General features: G+C 38.2%; 1 protein-coding gene across 5 annotated transcripts in view; it reads left to right on the forward strand.

The window, feature by feature from the left end:
• The first annotated feature begins 1,389 nt into the window (after positions 1-1,389).
• LOC131316773 (uncharacterized) overlaps positions 1,390-13,705 on the forward strand; it is a 48,716-nt gene continuing 36,400 nt past the window's right edge. For 2 of the 5 annotated variants that reach the window (XM_058346212.1, XM_058346213.1), the window contains exons 1-7: positions 1,390-2,407; positions 7,450-7,594; positions 7,933-8,211; positions 8,410-8,577; positions 9,620-9,835; positions 12,212-12,306; positions 13,042-13,216. In XM_058346212.1, coding sequence (XP_058202195.1) covers positions 1,602-2,407; positions 7,450-7,594; positions 7,933-8,211; positions 8,410-8,577; positions 9,620-9,835; positions 12,212-12,306; positions 13,042-13,216 — 1,884 coding nt within the window. In that variant the 5' untranslated portion in view covers positions 1,390-1,601. Of the gene's footprint in view, positions 2,408-7,449; positions 7,595-7,932; positions 8,212-8,409; positions 8,578-9,619; positions 9,836-12,211; positions 12,307-13,041; positions 13,217-13,705 lie in introns of those variants that run through there. The other 3 variants (XM_058346214.1, XM_058346215.1, XM_058346216.1) reach the window with 3 other exon arrangements.

Consider the following 13,705-nt stretch of genomic DNA (forward strand, 5'->3'; position numbering starts at 1 on the left):
TGAGTTGCGGAACGGAGCCTTATTTTAACGGATGGGGCTCACAACGTTAGGTTTGGGAACTAGATTCGTACAAAATTGATACGTTAGAGACCAAATATCTTTAAATTTTACATTGGGAACAAAAATGAGACTAACATAATACTTTGAGGACCAAAAATATTAATAAACCGATTCATGAACATACACACTAACCTACTCTCCATTCCTCCTAACCATCACCTCCCTCCACTCACCTTGAACTGTCCCATCACCCCTCCTATCCTCTACTCTCACATTAAGCTGCAAATAATTAGATGACATTCTTTCTCTCTCCCATGTCACTTCAACCTTCCTCCTCTTCCATTGCCATCCTCTACCCCAATTAGGGCTGGCCGAGGTATTCAGTGGTCCTAGGCCAAATGGTGGAGTAAGGTCCTACATATATTTACAATAATGAAAATATTTATCTATATAATTATTTTGGTTATTTAATATGGTAAATGCTTTGGCTTCAATGGCTTAGGTTGTTGCTAAATATCCAATTTGACACTGGTTCGAAACATTGTAGCTCCAACTATCGATATTAGAATTATTTTTGGCTTATAAACACTTAAAAGATGTATTTTTGTCAAAAAAACACTTTAAAAAAAATATGAACTTAGGCAACCTATGGGAATAGCCTTCATTTTACTGCTAAACCACTAGATATGCTTCTTATACATTGAGAGAGGAAAAAAATAATACAAGTACTGCTTTAGAAAATGGGCTCCTATTTTGGGTCCAATATTTAAAAGCTGTAGACCGCGATCTCTTGAACCTTGCCCTGAACTCATTTCCTCCCAATCAAATCCCCCTGCCAACCACATTGTTCCCTCGATATTTTTCTGAACAATTTCGTGCATAACCACCATTGCATATTTTTTCTCAATAAAAAAATGGATAACAAATTTGTAATGGTGTCTTTTGTACATGTTTGTTCACAATGAATTTACTTCTATACTACACATAGTATAGTTCCTATGAAATTTGAGAATCCCTTAGCCCATGTTGCTACAACTTATTGCATTTTGACAAGCGTTTACATTAAGCAACAAGTTTTGCATCTCATTTATAACCCTATTGGTTAGTGAAAATAACCTGACATTTTTCAACTTCTCTCTCTTAACAACCTTAAAATTTCTAACGACTTATTGGTTAGTGGAAACAATTTAACATTTTGTAACAACTTAAACGACTTATTGGTTAGTGGAAATAATTTAACATTTTGCAACAACTTATAGATTAATGGGAACAACTTAATATTTTTTAAATAAGTGATCCTTAAATTATTGCTCACAGAAACATCAAAAAATTTCAAGGGTCCAAGGCGCAAGCTTGCAAGAACGTGATGCAATAAATTTGTCCTTCTACAAGAACATTTCGTGGCACAATAAAAATCTGTAGTGGCATTATCACCTCCCTTTTCGAACACCCCATCGATCATTCTCTCATTCGACCACCGCATCACGGCATCCCCACTCCACACTTCCAACGTCATCCTCTCTGCAACTTTCGATCGTCTCCACCACCGCCATGATCCCCCATCCAAAACCCTAACTCTTTCTCTCTCTCTCTCTCTATCAATGGAAGACAAAGACACGGAACTCCTCGCCCGAGCCGCGGCCAACCACCTCTACCTGGCCCAGTTCGAGCCCTTCCGCGCCACCCTCCTCAGCCTCCGCGCCCGCAACCCCGACCTCGCCCGCGCCATCCTCCAAACCCTAGTCTCCCTCAACGGCCGCCTCGACAACATCCTCTGGTCCCCCCACTCCTGCCCCTCCCCCTCTCTCCTCGCCTACCTCTCCACCCTAGAACTCCTCCAATTCAACCACGACGACGCCGTTTCCTCCCCCTGGAGCTTCGACCCCGAGTCGCTACGCCTACGCGTCGAGTTCTCGTTGTACGTTGAAACAATCACTTCTAAGTTGAAGGAGTTGGGCGGTGGTGGTGATCCGGGCGAATCTGAATCACTGCTTGTTTTGGGTAAATTAGCGGAGTTAGGGTTTAACCGGTTGAGACCGGATTCGATTGGCGTCGATGAGAGGGAAAACGGGGGCGGGGTAGTGTTGGAGGGGGATGAGTTGATGCGGTTGAGGAGTGTTGTGTTGGAAAATGCCGTGGTGTTTGATGTGTTGTGTGGGAATATACGGAAACAAGTCGAGGGCGGTGAGCGTGGGGATGACTCGGGTTTAGCTATTACTTTGAGGAGGGAAGGAGAGCGATCGGAGGAGGAGAAGGATGTGAAGTTGCTCAAGTTGGTGCAGAGGAGTGTTCAGATTGTGCATTTGGATGCTATGAGGGAATGCCTTGGAAAGGGTGACGAGGAAGGAGCGGTGTCGCATGTTCGGTTCCTTCACCTAGGTTATGAAGTCGAAGAGACTGAGTACCGGTATGGATTGTCTACATTCTTGATTTATTGATTTGAAAAAGGCTATGGTTTATGGATTGTGAACTACTGAAGTGCTTTATGTGAAGTTATTCCACTTCAATATATATGTCTCTTGCTCTTTTGTACAATTAACTGTTAAACACATCAAAATAGGCCACACCCTTGTTGGATAGTGACACATCATGAACGGCATCCGTTAATGATTGGGTTTGTTGTTTCCTGTGTTGTTCTTTAGTTGGGCACTGAACTAATTAACTTCACGCATATCTAAAAGACTAAAACCCAGTTTCATCGCTCAGATTTTAAGCTTTTGGTGACACTTGGAGGTCCACTCTGTCCCTCCTTGTTACTCATCTATTCTATTTTCGATAACCATTAATATTTACTCCTCATGAAAAGTCAAACGGCGTTTAAATTCCATCTAGCCCTAACAAGTGGTTAGTATATGTATAAAGGAGATAAAGGGCATTCTTAGGATAAATGTTTGATACTTGAATTCAAACTGCAGTGCACATTCCCTTAGAAAGTTGGCACACCAAAATGGGACAAACAAATTTGGATGGAGTAGTGACACCACATTATAGGCCAATTGTTTTTTTCCCCGTTTATGAGCAAGCTGAAGCCACAGGTCATTTGTGAAACCTCTATGGAAGTTCTAAAAACATTCAACAATTGGGCGCAGGGAGATGAGAAAGGGTTAACGTGCTACAGAAGGAAAGGAGAACGGGTTAACGTGCCATAGAGGAGGAGGTCTACCGATAATCAACCACCATATGTTCGTGTGCGAACTTTTGTGCCAGTTTGTGCCTTGAGCGTCAGAAAGATACTTGCCCTTGTAAATGCAATGACATACAACTGTTTGTCTCCTAGGTGGAGACATGGTAAGCTTTCATGTACGATTCTTTCAAAGAGCGCTTCATCACCCCTAAATATTTGCATTCAGATGAATATAAAGTCAGCATTAAGACGAGAGATAGAAATAGAAGACAATTTACATGCCAAGCAATATAATGTGTGAAACGTGGGTATAAGACACAATATGGTATCAAGTATATGTGAGTTTACCTTGCAACAAAGCAGTAGGTGATAATTAGGATTAGTAATGGAGGAAAGAGCAAGAACATATGACAGGAAGACGGAGAATATAGGAAATAGGAAACAGCGTACTTGTCTGGAGATCCATGATAACTTGCGCATGAGGATTAGTCAAGGGAGAAGTAGGTAAAGGAGTCAGAGTCGATCGGGGAAATGAAGATACTCCCTCATGGCAATGATGAGGTCCACACACAACTGTTGACCTGGCAAAGAAAAGGAGGTTGAGTAAGAAAATTTAACACCTATAAGGAATATCAAAGTCTTAGAATGGCCATAACAATTGTCTTTCTGAAACTAGTCGAGGATGTGTATCAGATTTGTATCGCATATTGGTACGCGCCTCATACCTGTCGAATATGACAAATAAATATTCAGTATTTAATTTAAATGTTTATAACTACGGATACATTCGGATACCCCCGGAAACTTATGATATATATGTCGGGAAACTTTCGGCTTACAGTGGGGGTTAGAATGACATTGTTTAAAGGAGTAACTCAGTAAGGGGCAGACTCTAAATAGAAATGTCCATGAAGGATCAGTCGATAATACATAGAGGCAGAAGTCTTAAACAAACCCTACGACTCTTCGATTGATATGTCATCCACTCATTGCCTTAGCTGCTCTGTTCTCACTTCTCAGGCTTTGAACACTGAACACTAGTTCTCTCTCTCTCTCTCTCTCTCTCTCTCAGAGTCTCACTCTCTGACTCTCTCTCTCTCTCAGACACAAAATCACACATTGTAACACAGACACACTATACACGAACCGTTTGTACACTGTCAATATTCATAAATAAACTTTTTAGAAATAGTAGTTGCACCAAACAACTTCACAGGCTTCGAAAATTGTACCACATTGTTACAATCTATTTAATGTATATCACATACTGTTGATGCTTTTTTTAATTTAATTTAATTTTATGCATTTACAAGCTTCAAATATTTAGGATAATAATTTGAATACTGATAATTATAAATAATGATTTTACAATGCATCCCCAATGTATCCCTTTCATTTTGGGTGCATCGTAGTACAGTATCTGTATCGTGTTCTATCCGTATCCTTGTCCATATCCGCATTTGCGCATAGGCCATGATTGAGAAGATGAGCACAAGGCACACCCCTAAGAGGAGGAGTGAGGAAATGGTGAATGCCCAGGATAGAAAAACAGAGTCCTATGATTTATTACACCAACTAGCCTATGACATAGTTGCATGCAACAAGTAAAATGCCACGCCAAAAGTGTGGGAGGGGTCAGGCATATTGAATGAAAAGGTGCAAGCAACATTCAACAAATGGCAATGCTTTCATCAAGCAATTGCATTTTGCTGGTGTGTGCATAAGTAGCATCCTGAATGATCAGCACAAAATTAACCAAACTGCGTATAGTCTATGGCATTATTCGATCCAAACTCTTAATCCTCATACCAAAATAAATAGAAATTTGAGCGTCTAACTTAAATCCAGAATGTGGTAATTAGATATTTGTTGCCTGTCCACAACCATAACAAAGTAAAAGGAGATCCATTGGTAGTAGCACAGAAGGCCCTCAATGGACCACATCAAAAAATTCAGACCAATGACGACTAAGGCCCGAATTTTGAAATGAGCTGACAAGCTCTACACTCTAAACTAGACCAATCTGAAATGGAGTAACGACTCGAAGGAGGATACACTTTAAGTTTGGCCGAAAGACGGAGTGTCCAAATTGAAAATGCCACTAAAGGGGTTATATGGTGGTGGTCAAAGCAGATGATGCGATTGAAGCAGTGCTGCCCTTGAGATTCTGGGGTCCCAAAGTGAACATTCAACAGGAGGTCCTTAATAAAATTTTGAGCTGTGATTTAGAAAGAGCACTTGAATAAAATTGAATTGTTAGTTGTCAGTAATCAAATGTTGGATTAGGATAATATAAAATGGCATAAGATCTTATTTCGTTAATTGAATTGACTTCTAAAAAAAGGAAGAGAAAGATTTAAGTTACATTTAGGGAGAAGAAATTGATCTGGACGTTATATATATGTTACAATATATTTTGGTGCAGGCACTGCAAGAGGACGCTGGTAGAGCAGTGGTAAAGTTGTGATCATCCAACCCGAGGTTTTGGTTTCAAACCTCATGAACAATAGCTATCCTCAAGTATTTCAAAGGAAGGCTCTCTGAGAGCATTGAAAACGTAGCAACGAGATTCGATTAAAGCAACAATTTCCTACCACTGAGCTAGCAACTACTCAGTTAAAAATCTGACAAATATATTATGTATTATGATCAGAGATTTGGGGGCCCTGTTGTTAAGCCATGGCCGACCCTGAATTGAAGAGGAGCTATTAGGATCTAGAATCACTAGCTGTCCTTCTCATGATGAACCAATCATCTTTGTCTTGAGGCGCTAGAGAAAAAATTAAATTGGAGAAAAGACTACAGAGCGACCTAGACATTAAGTCTAATTGATAACATGTTAAGGAAAAAACAGGGACATGGAAAATAGAAGTGAAGGCAATAAAATAGTGGGACGTGGAAACTTTTCCAAGGACAGGTCAGGAATATCCATACTTAAAGACAATATGATTTGTAAGAAGACTGATAAGAGAACCATGATGGACTCTCAATGTAGGTGAGCTTGGGTCATGATTGAGGATGAATGGGGTCTATGTAGCAATAGAGGGTGAAGGAATAGTAGTCTCCACTGTCTGAGTTGGCAAGATGAGCTTGTTAACAACTTCCCTTCAAATCAAATTGCACAGCACACGAATAATCACTTTCATTGCCATTGTACTTAAGAGTGTTGAAAATGTTAGTCCTAGCTAGTTTTCTCGTCCCATTGTCCCGATATCAACAAGCACTTTTGGCTAATATCAGTTTCCACTCACCGGACAAAATATCTCTATGTTTCAGCTTGTTATCTCTGTCTTTCTCATGCGCTGTATGTCTTGAAGTGTACTTCATCATCTGAGTTTTCTCCTCCATAGAAGTTATTTAATTAAGAGAGCCAAAAATCAGCACCACCATCATTTTGAGCTGGCATAGGTTATCAAACTTTTTTCCGGCAGAAAAGTACATGTAGTCGGTCTTCGAAGAGTTTGTTTGACAACTATTGAAATAGTCTTTGTTATATGCCATTTTTTCCCCCCTCAAACAGCTCCAACCAAATATGCTTCAAAACTTGCGGTCTTGAGCTTTTTATGTCTGAAAAATGCTCCTATTTTGCTACTTCTGAACAGGCAAATGTATGTTGGTATCCATCTGAAATTGTGAAGCTTCAGAACATCTGTGTCCTTTTTTTTTTGATAGGCAAACATCTGTGTCCTTGGGCCCAATCTAGTGACAAAGTTTGAAACTAATTGCTCCTTACTCTCAAATAGTTTTTAACTTGCTGAAAGGCTGGTTTTACAATGGTGCGCTCTTGAAAATGTTTGTACCTTTGCTGTAAGTTATGTTAATGCTGGTCCATGCGTAATATAGAATGTATTCTTCCGTCTCTTTGCACTGGCGTACAATTTGGGATCAATGATTTTTTGAAAGCCAAAGGTAATTGCTTCTTGGCTTATTTTCTTGTTAGCTTTTAACTGCTCATGCCTACCTAAAGCTCAAAAACTAAAAAAAGCAGCAGTTAGCTTTAGTTTCTCATAGTTGGGGAAATTGTAGCAATGCTAAAGGTGCTCACTTCTCAAGTTTTTGTTGAACAACGACCTCCACTTTGAAGGCATTTCATGGTCAGAATTTTGTACTTTATGCAGCGATAATTGTCAATAAGATTTGATTATCGTCTATTGAAAAGCCAATCCATATACCAGGCACCGCATAGATGTAGTCACAACGGATATATATGTGTATTCTTGCCTCTCTATCTTTAGTGGTTTTGAAACATGCAGTAGATATAGTCTTTTTACTTTCTTCTCCTGTTCTAGATATTAAATTGTACTCTCTTTTGATGTCTCTGATAGCATGGTTTTGCAAGATCTCCTCAAGAGAGTTTTGTCAACGAAGACTGTATATGGAGACACCTGGTTGGCCATGCGAGATAAACTGTTGTTAATTTATGGAGAAGCTCTTTCATCAAACTGCACAAATCTTGTTCAAATGATTCAGGTGGTTTTATTATTCTTTTCCATCAAGTAAAGTGGGTGGGAGATTTATTCATCAAGAATGGCTGGTTCTGTGCAGATGTGCTATTTCTTTGTACCTGCTTATCATGTGGACATTCGCGATCCTCATCCTGTGTATTTTTTTAAAATTTGACCGTCAACTTTTTAGTTATAGGAGAATGTAAAAATTACGCATGAATGTGTATGAAGAATGGGTATATGCTTTTGTTATGGTTGATGAGGATGTGCTCTTATATTTCATATAACAAGTATGACAGTGTTAAAAAAATGGGATTTACATTGTTGGAGTTTTCACTTATTCATATCGATGATCTTCTGCAGTCTATTCATGATGATTTTCTCGCAGAAGAGATTGAGATGTTCAGAGTGGCAGATAACAACCAGATTTCTCCTCCCCTTGAGCATCTTCAGAGTTTTATGGCCAACTTGGAGCCCGAGATAAATCCAGATGAAAGAGCTTCATCATTGAGAATGGCAACCTTCTCTTGCATGAGAGACATGTACCATTATGCTCGTGTTTCTGGATTGCATGTACTGGAATGTGTCATGGACACTGCCCTGTCTGCTGTCAAGAGGGAGCAGCTTCAAGAGGCTAGCATTGTACGTTCTGTATAACGTTTTGTAAGAGAAATTAGAAAAGTGAATGTGTTGCTTCTTTTTAATGATGAATGTGTTACTTCCTTTTATGTATCATGGACACTGCCCTGTGTAATGTGTGATGAGTGATGCTATTTACTTCTTTTTTTTTTACTTGCTTCTTTTCGTTTCACCAATATCCTATTTCCATCTGTGAGATAGGTTCTTTCATTGTTTCCACGACTTCAACCTCTGGTAGCTGCCATGGGTTGGGATCTGTTGTGTGGCAAAACAACTGCGAGGAGGAAACTAATGCAACTTCTGTGGACAAGTAAGTCACAAGTTTTACGGCTGGAAGAGTCTTCTCTATATGGTAGTCAGGCAGATGAGGTAATTACTTTTGTTTCCATAATATTGTGGTTAATTGTTTTGTCTTCATACTTGTGTGTATGCTCAGTACAAGGGCTGGGGAGACTTCCCTATTGGCGAGAAACACTATTTCTTTTTTGTTTCCAATGAAATGACTGAAAAGTTTCTGTATTCCAAGTGTCAAACAATAGTAGAATAACAAAGTTCAAATGTTTCCACTGGAATACAACAAAACATTGTGAATCACATAAAAATAAATGAGACTTGGCAAAAAAAGAAGAAGAAGCTGTTTCAACGCGTATGTGGAACCTTTCATTTATATTTAGATAAGGGTAAGAGGCTTACACGCCATCTGAATAAAAAGTGCAGTTAGTAGTACTGAAATTCTCTCATTGGTATTTGACTAGTTAAGAAAATGGTATTGGGTAAGTGCCAAGGGGAATTAACCCGTGGACAAAAAGATACAAGTGAAAGAAGAAATAAGGAAAGAAGGATCCCATCCAAGAAACAGAACAAAAACCATTAACAGCCTGGGAAGATAAGACCACTACTCCCTAACTCTTTTTTTACAATGCTATTGTTGTTACTATCCAAATAATTGTTTAAAGCTTATTTCTTGGTACCTTATGCAATTATAGGACCTGATGCTTTTGGATTTAGTTTATTGATAAAAATACTTCTATTTGTAGCAACATTTACTTTCTGATTTTACACTTGTTCGCCTGGGAAGATCAGACCACTACTCGCTAACTCTTTTTTTCCAATGCTATTGTTGTTCCTATCCGGATAAATGTTTAAAGCTTATTTCTTGGTACCTTATGCAATTATAGGACCTGATGCTCTTGGATTTAGTTTATTGATAACAATACTTCTATTTGTAGCAACATTTACTTTCTGATTTTACACTTGTTCGCTTAAACGACAATAACTATTTTTTCGTAAATTTTATGCAAATTCATAACGCTGAATCAGCTTTTCTCTCTTTTCTTTGTTCCTTTATTTTAGAAGAGGATCTCATCCTTCGTTCACAGCAGTATGTGATTTTCACTTCTGATTTTGACAGGTGTCCTGCATTGAGCATCTTTGTGATTCTTTATGTTATCAGCTTGATCTGGCTTCTTTTGTTGCGTGTGTCAACTCTGGTCGATCTTGGAGTTCAAAAACATCAGTATTGTTGTCTCGAAAAGAACTAGTAGAGTATGCAAATGAAGATGCTCACTTGGATCCTTTCGTCGAAAATTTTGTGCTTGAAAGATTATCTGTTCAGAGTGCCCTTCGGGTAAGATTGTGATGTTTCAATGCGAAGATTGTGATGTTTCAATGCGAAAGAGGCTTGATATCAGAAAATTCCTGACTTCAATTCATCAGTGCTTCATTGTATATTTCCAGAGGGCTTATACTAGCATGATGGTCTTTGTTTTATATAATATATATATGTTTTCCTCGAATTTATCTGATCTTAAACTTTTCCAGGATGGTTAGTGTCATACTTAAGAAGTTGCATTTCATTTGCTATTATACGTATAAATAATTTGGGGGGGTTGACTTTTGGCCCTTGTTTGGTTGGTATTTTGAAAAAAAAATTCTAACTCAAAAAATACTCATTACCCCTACTTTCAATCATTACTCTTATTTCTCTTTCCTCTTTCCAATCATTATTTTCATTTCTCTCTCTATCTCTCTTCACTCATTACCCATATCTCCAATCATTACCCTAATTTCTCTCTCCACTCATTACCCAAAAACCAAACTCAAAATTTTTTAAAACACCATCCAAACAAGGCATTGATTTTTGGACTTGCTAAGGGTGTCAAATTATTAGGAATTTCGACTTAACTACCAGGAGCTCATGGCCCCAAGTTATTTTGGCATATGAGCATGCTGTTTGTTTAATTAGCACACAATCTTTCTTCTATTTTCATTGTATACTTTATAATTGAAGTGGCTGAATGTTATCTATGCTGTGGCAGAACTTGTTATTTGCCGTTAATAGAATCATCCCGATTCCTGATTAACTTGTAACTTGTAAGAAAAAGGAAAGAACAACCATCATGATTACCTTTGCATAATGTTTTTCTTTATCTCATTTCTTGCATTCAGTCCTATCCCCTCCTTACAAATATTTTCATCCATCTAGGTTCATTGGCATCTTGAGTTATACCTATAGATTTCAAATATTTTAAGCGTGAGATGAAAAGAATGTCGCTAACATTGGCTTTTACTACTGCAAGTGATGCAATTAGTTGGGCCCTTAGCTGAACGAAGCAGGGGAGGGAGCGGGATCGAGGGCAGGGGAGCGGAGGATCATAGACGATCCTCGTTTGGGAGCGCCGGGGGGAGGATTTAGGAATAATTTATAGAAATAAAAATGTAATACAAGTATATATTGTAATTTGCAATTCGTGTCACCTACAAATATCGTTTTAGTGGATTTAACTAAATATTATGTTTACACTAAGTAGTTGAGCAAATTTGAGTTAATATCTTTCTAGTATCTTATCATTACTTCGTAATTTTTCTTGTTTGGTATCTTTTACTTTTGTTTGTTTTCGGATTTTTATGCCTAAGAGGTTCTATTGTAATTGGTAGTGGGTTCCTTTCTTGATGGGAGCGAGGTTCCTAGGAAACTCTGACTTGGGAGCATGGGAGGGAGGTTATGAGGTGGATTCGCCACACCATAGGAGGTTCCTGGTACTAAGATTGGGCCATCGAAGCAGAAGATACTCCCCCTGTCCCATAATAGTCATCTCCTGCTGTTTTTCCAACCTTTTGATGGGGACATATGATCAACTGATTAGGGATTTAATTGTACGTAAATTGTTGGATTTCAAATAATTGTTTATTATTCCTACCTTGTTATATATTTAGAAAACTGCAGGGGATAACATTGGAAATTTAGAAAAAATTGTACTTTCGTCTTTTCTATTATGAACTGTGTTGTGGGACATCCGAAGTTGAAAGGACAAATAATTTGGGACAGAGAGAGTGACGCTTTGCAAAGCGAACGAATTTGGATAAGAGGTGGTAGTTGCACTAATATGCTTATGTATAGACACACCTCAAATTTCTTTCTACATGAATATATCAAAGAAAGTCTAGATATCTGCTGATTAATATCACAATATTAGGCTAAGTTGCTAAACTCAGTAAGAAAGTATAAGATATCATTAACCTGTCAAATGAGATACTGGCGGTCGGTTTTGACATGTCACATATTTAGTTATTCACTTATTTGGTTCATGGCAACAACTTTAGCGGTGAATGTGATGATTGACCTTCTTTATGAGAGGAATAGAATGGGTGTCTCCAGGGGGTTAAGAAGACAAAAGAAATATAAAGGAAAGAAAGAATTAGCAGTTACAGTTCTTTTGGAACCTAGAGGCATCTTGGTGACTAATAGTTTCAATTCAATTGACAGGGTGGGTTTATAAAACCAAATTTGTACTGTTCTTAAGTGCTTGTTCTTAGTAAAACAAACAAGAAACCAAGAAAGTCAACAGTTAGTACATTTCATTTGCTCCTGCTTCTATGTTCGATCTGCTTTAAGTTTGAGTAATTTTTGTTTATATTGATTACATTGAAGTCAACATTTAGTGTGTGTTGTTTAGTTTTTCTCGTGTTTTTTTTAAAGTGTTTGTATTTTTATTTTCTGTAGGTTTTGTTTGACGTAGTTCCAGGCATAAAGTTTCAAGATGCAATTGAACTGATTAGCATGCAGCCGATGGCTTCAACTGTATCAGCCTGGAAGAGGTGCGATTCCATTTTTCTTGCGTCTGTTTCATGACATTTTTCGACTATTGATCTCTTTTTCCGAGGGGTGATAATTAAATGGAATATGCTAACGACTACCCTTAGAGTGGTGGATAACGCGTAAAGTTGCATTCGTGAAGAGTTTTTGAAATTATGGGATGTTTAGAGATATTTTTTGATTTGTGTACTGTGCATTGAAAATCTTACTTTTGTGGCATTATATGAGTATTATCCACCGCCCATTGGGTGGTGTTTTCAAATATGGCGGTAGACTTTGTTGCTTATGCTGGAGATACATTAATTTTAGCAATACAATTTTTTGAAGGTAAGGTGACTTGAGCAAAGGTAGAGGTTGCTTGTCATGTAGTATGGGGTGATGTTCCACAGTGGGATTTCAAGATTTTCACTACTTATCAGGAGAAATACAAGAACATTTCATTGATTGCCATTCATCATGTTATCCCATCATCCCCATCTTTCCTTTCCCATGATAATTGTGTTGTAGCTTGACATAGGTACACTTCTGATGACCTTGAGCTGCTAAAGATGGATGACTTCAATTTTAAGTGCTGGTGGTGGATATATTCACTCGTTATAGTAGTTGCTTGTTAATATTTGCAACTACGGATATTTAAAACCCCAACTGCAGATTAATGAAACTTCCTCTTTAACATTGGGTTCCCCCAACTTTTTCCTCTTTCACATCCTGATAATTTGATGAAATGGTTTTTCTAGGATGCAAGACATTGAACTCATGCACATGCGTTATGCTCTTGAATTCACTGTTCTTGCACTGGGAGCCATGGAAAGGAGTATGATTGATGAAACTGGAAGCCATCACCAAATGGCTTTAAGCTATTTGAAAGATCTGCGTAACCATCTTGAGGCTGTCAATAATATTCCACGCAAGGTATTTTCAGCTTTGCATTGTTTGAAATCCCTTTCTTCCGGAGGTCATTTTGGCGACGCTACTTGGCAATGTAGAAATTTTGGATCCAACCCAAAAGCTTAGGCTATTAGGTTGACTGGAGAGTTTTGACATTGTATTGTATTGGACACAAACCCAGGCAACTCTTTTTGAGATGTGTCATGTGTGCTAATTTTTTGAATATATTTTTAGAAGTTTCGAGACGTGGCCACTTTTTTTTGTTTTGTTTGTTAATGTGGGCTGAAATGGACCTAGATCTGATACCATGAATGAAGTTTATATCAGTGGGCAAAAGCTTAAGCTATTAGGTGAAGAGGGACCCCACATATATTAAGTGATCACCGATTCCATACCCAAGTAGATCGTGTGGGTCTTGGACTTGATGAATAGAAAGACTCAGTGTATTGCGAAATACATTCGAGATTTAGAAAAACAAATTTGTCTTCTAAGTCAAGACCTTCATTGCTGTAA

The sequence above is a fragment of the Rhododendron vialii genome, chromosome 2a (genome assembly GCF_030253575.1).
Source record: "Rhododendron vialii isolate Sample 1 chromosome 2a, ASM3025357v1".
NCBI classification, from domain to species: Eukaryota; Viridiplantae; Streptophyta; class Magnoliopsida; order Ericales; family Ericaceae; genus Rhododendron; species Rhododendron vialii.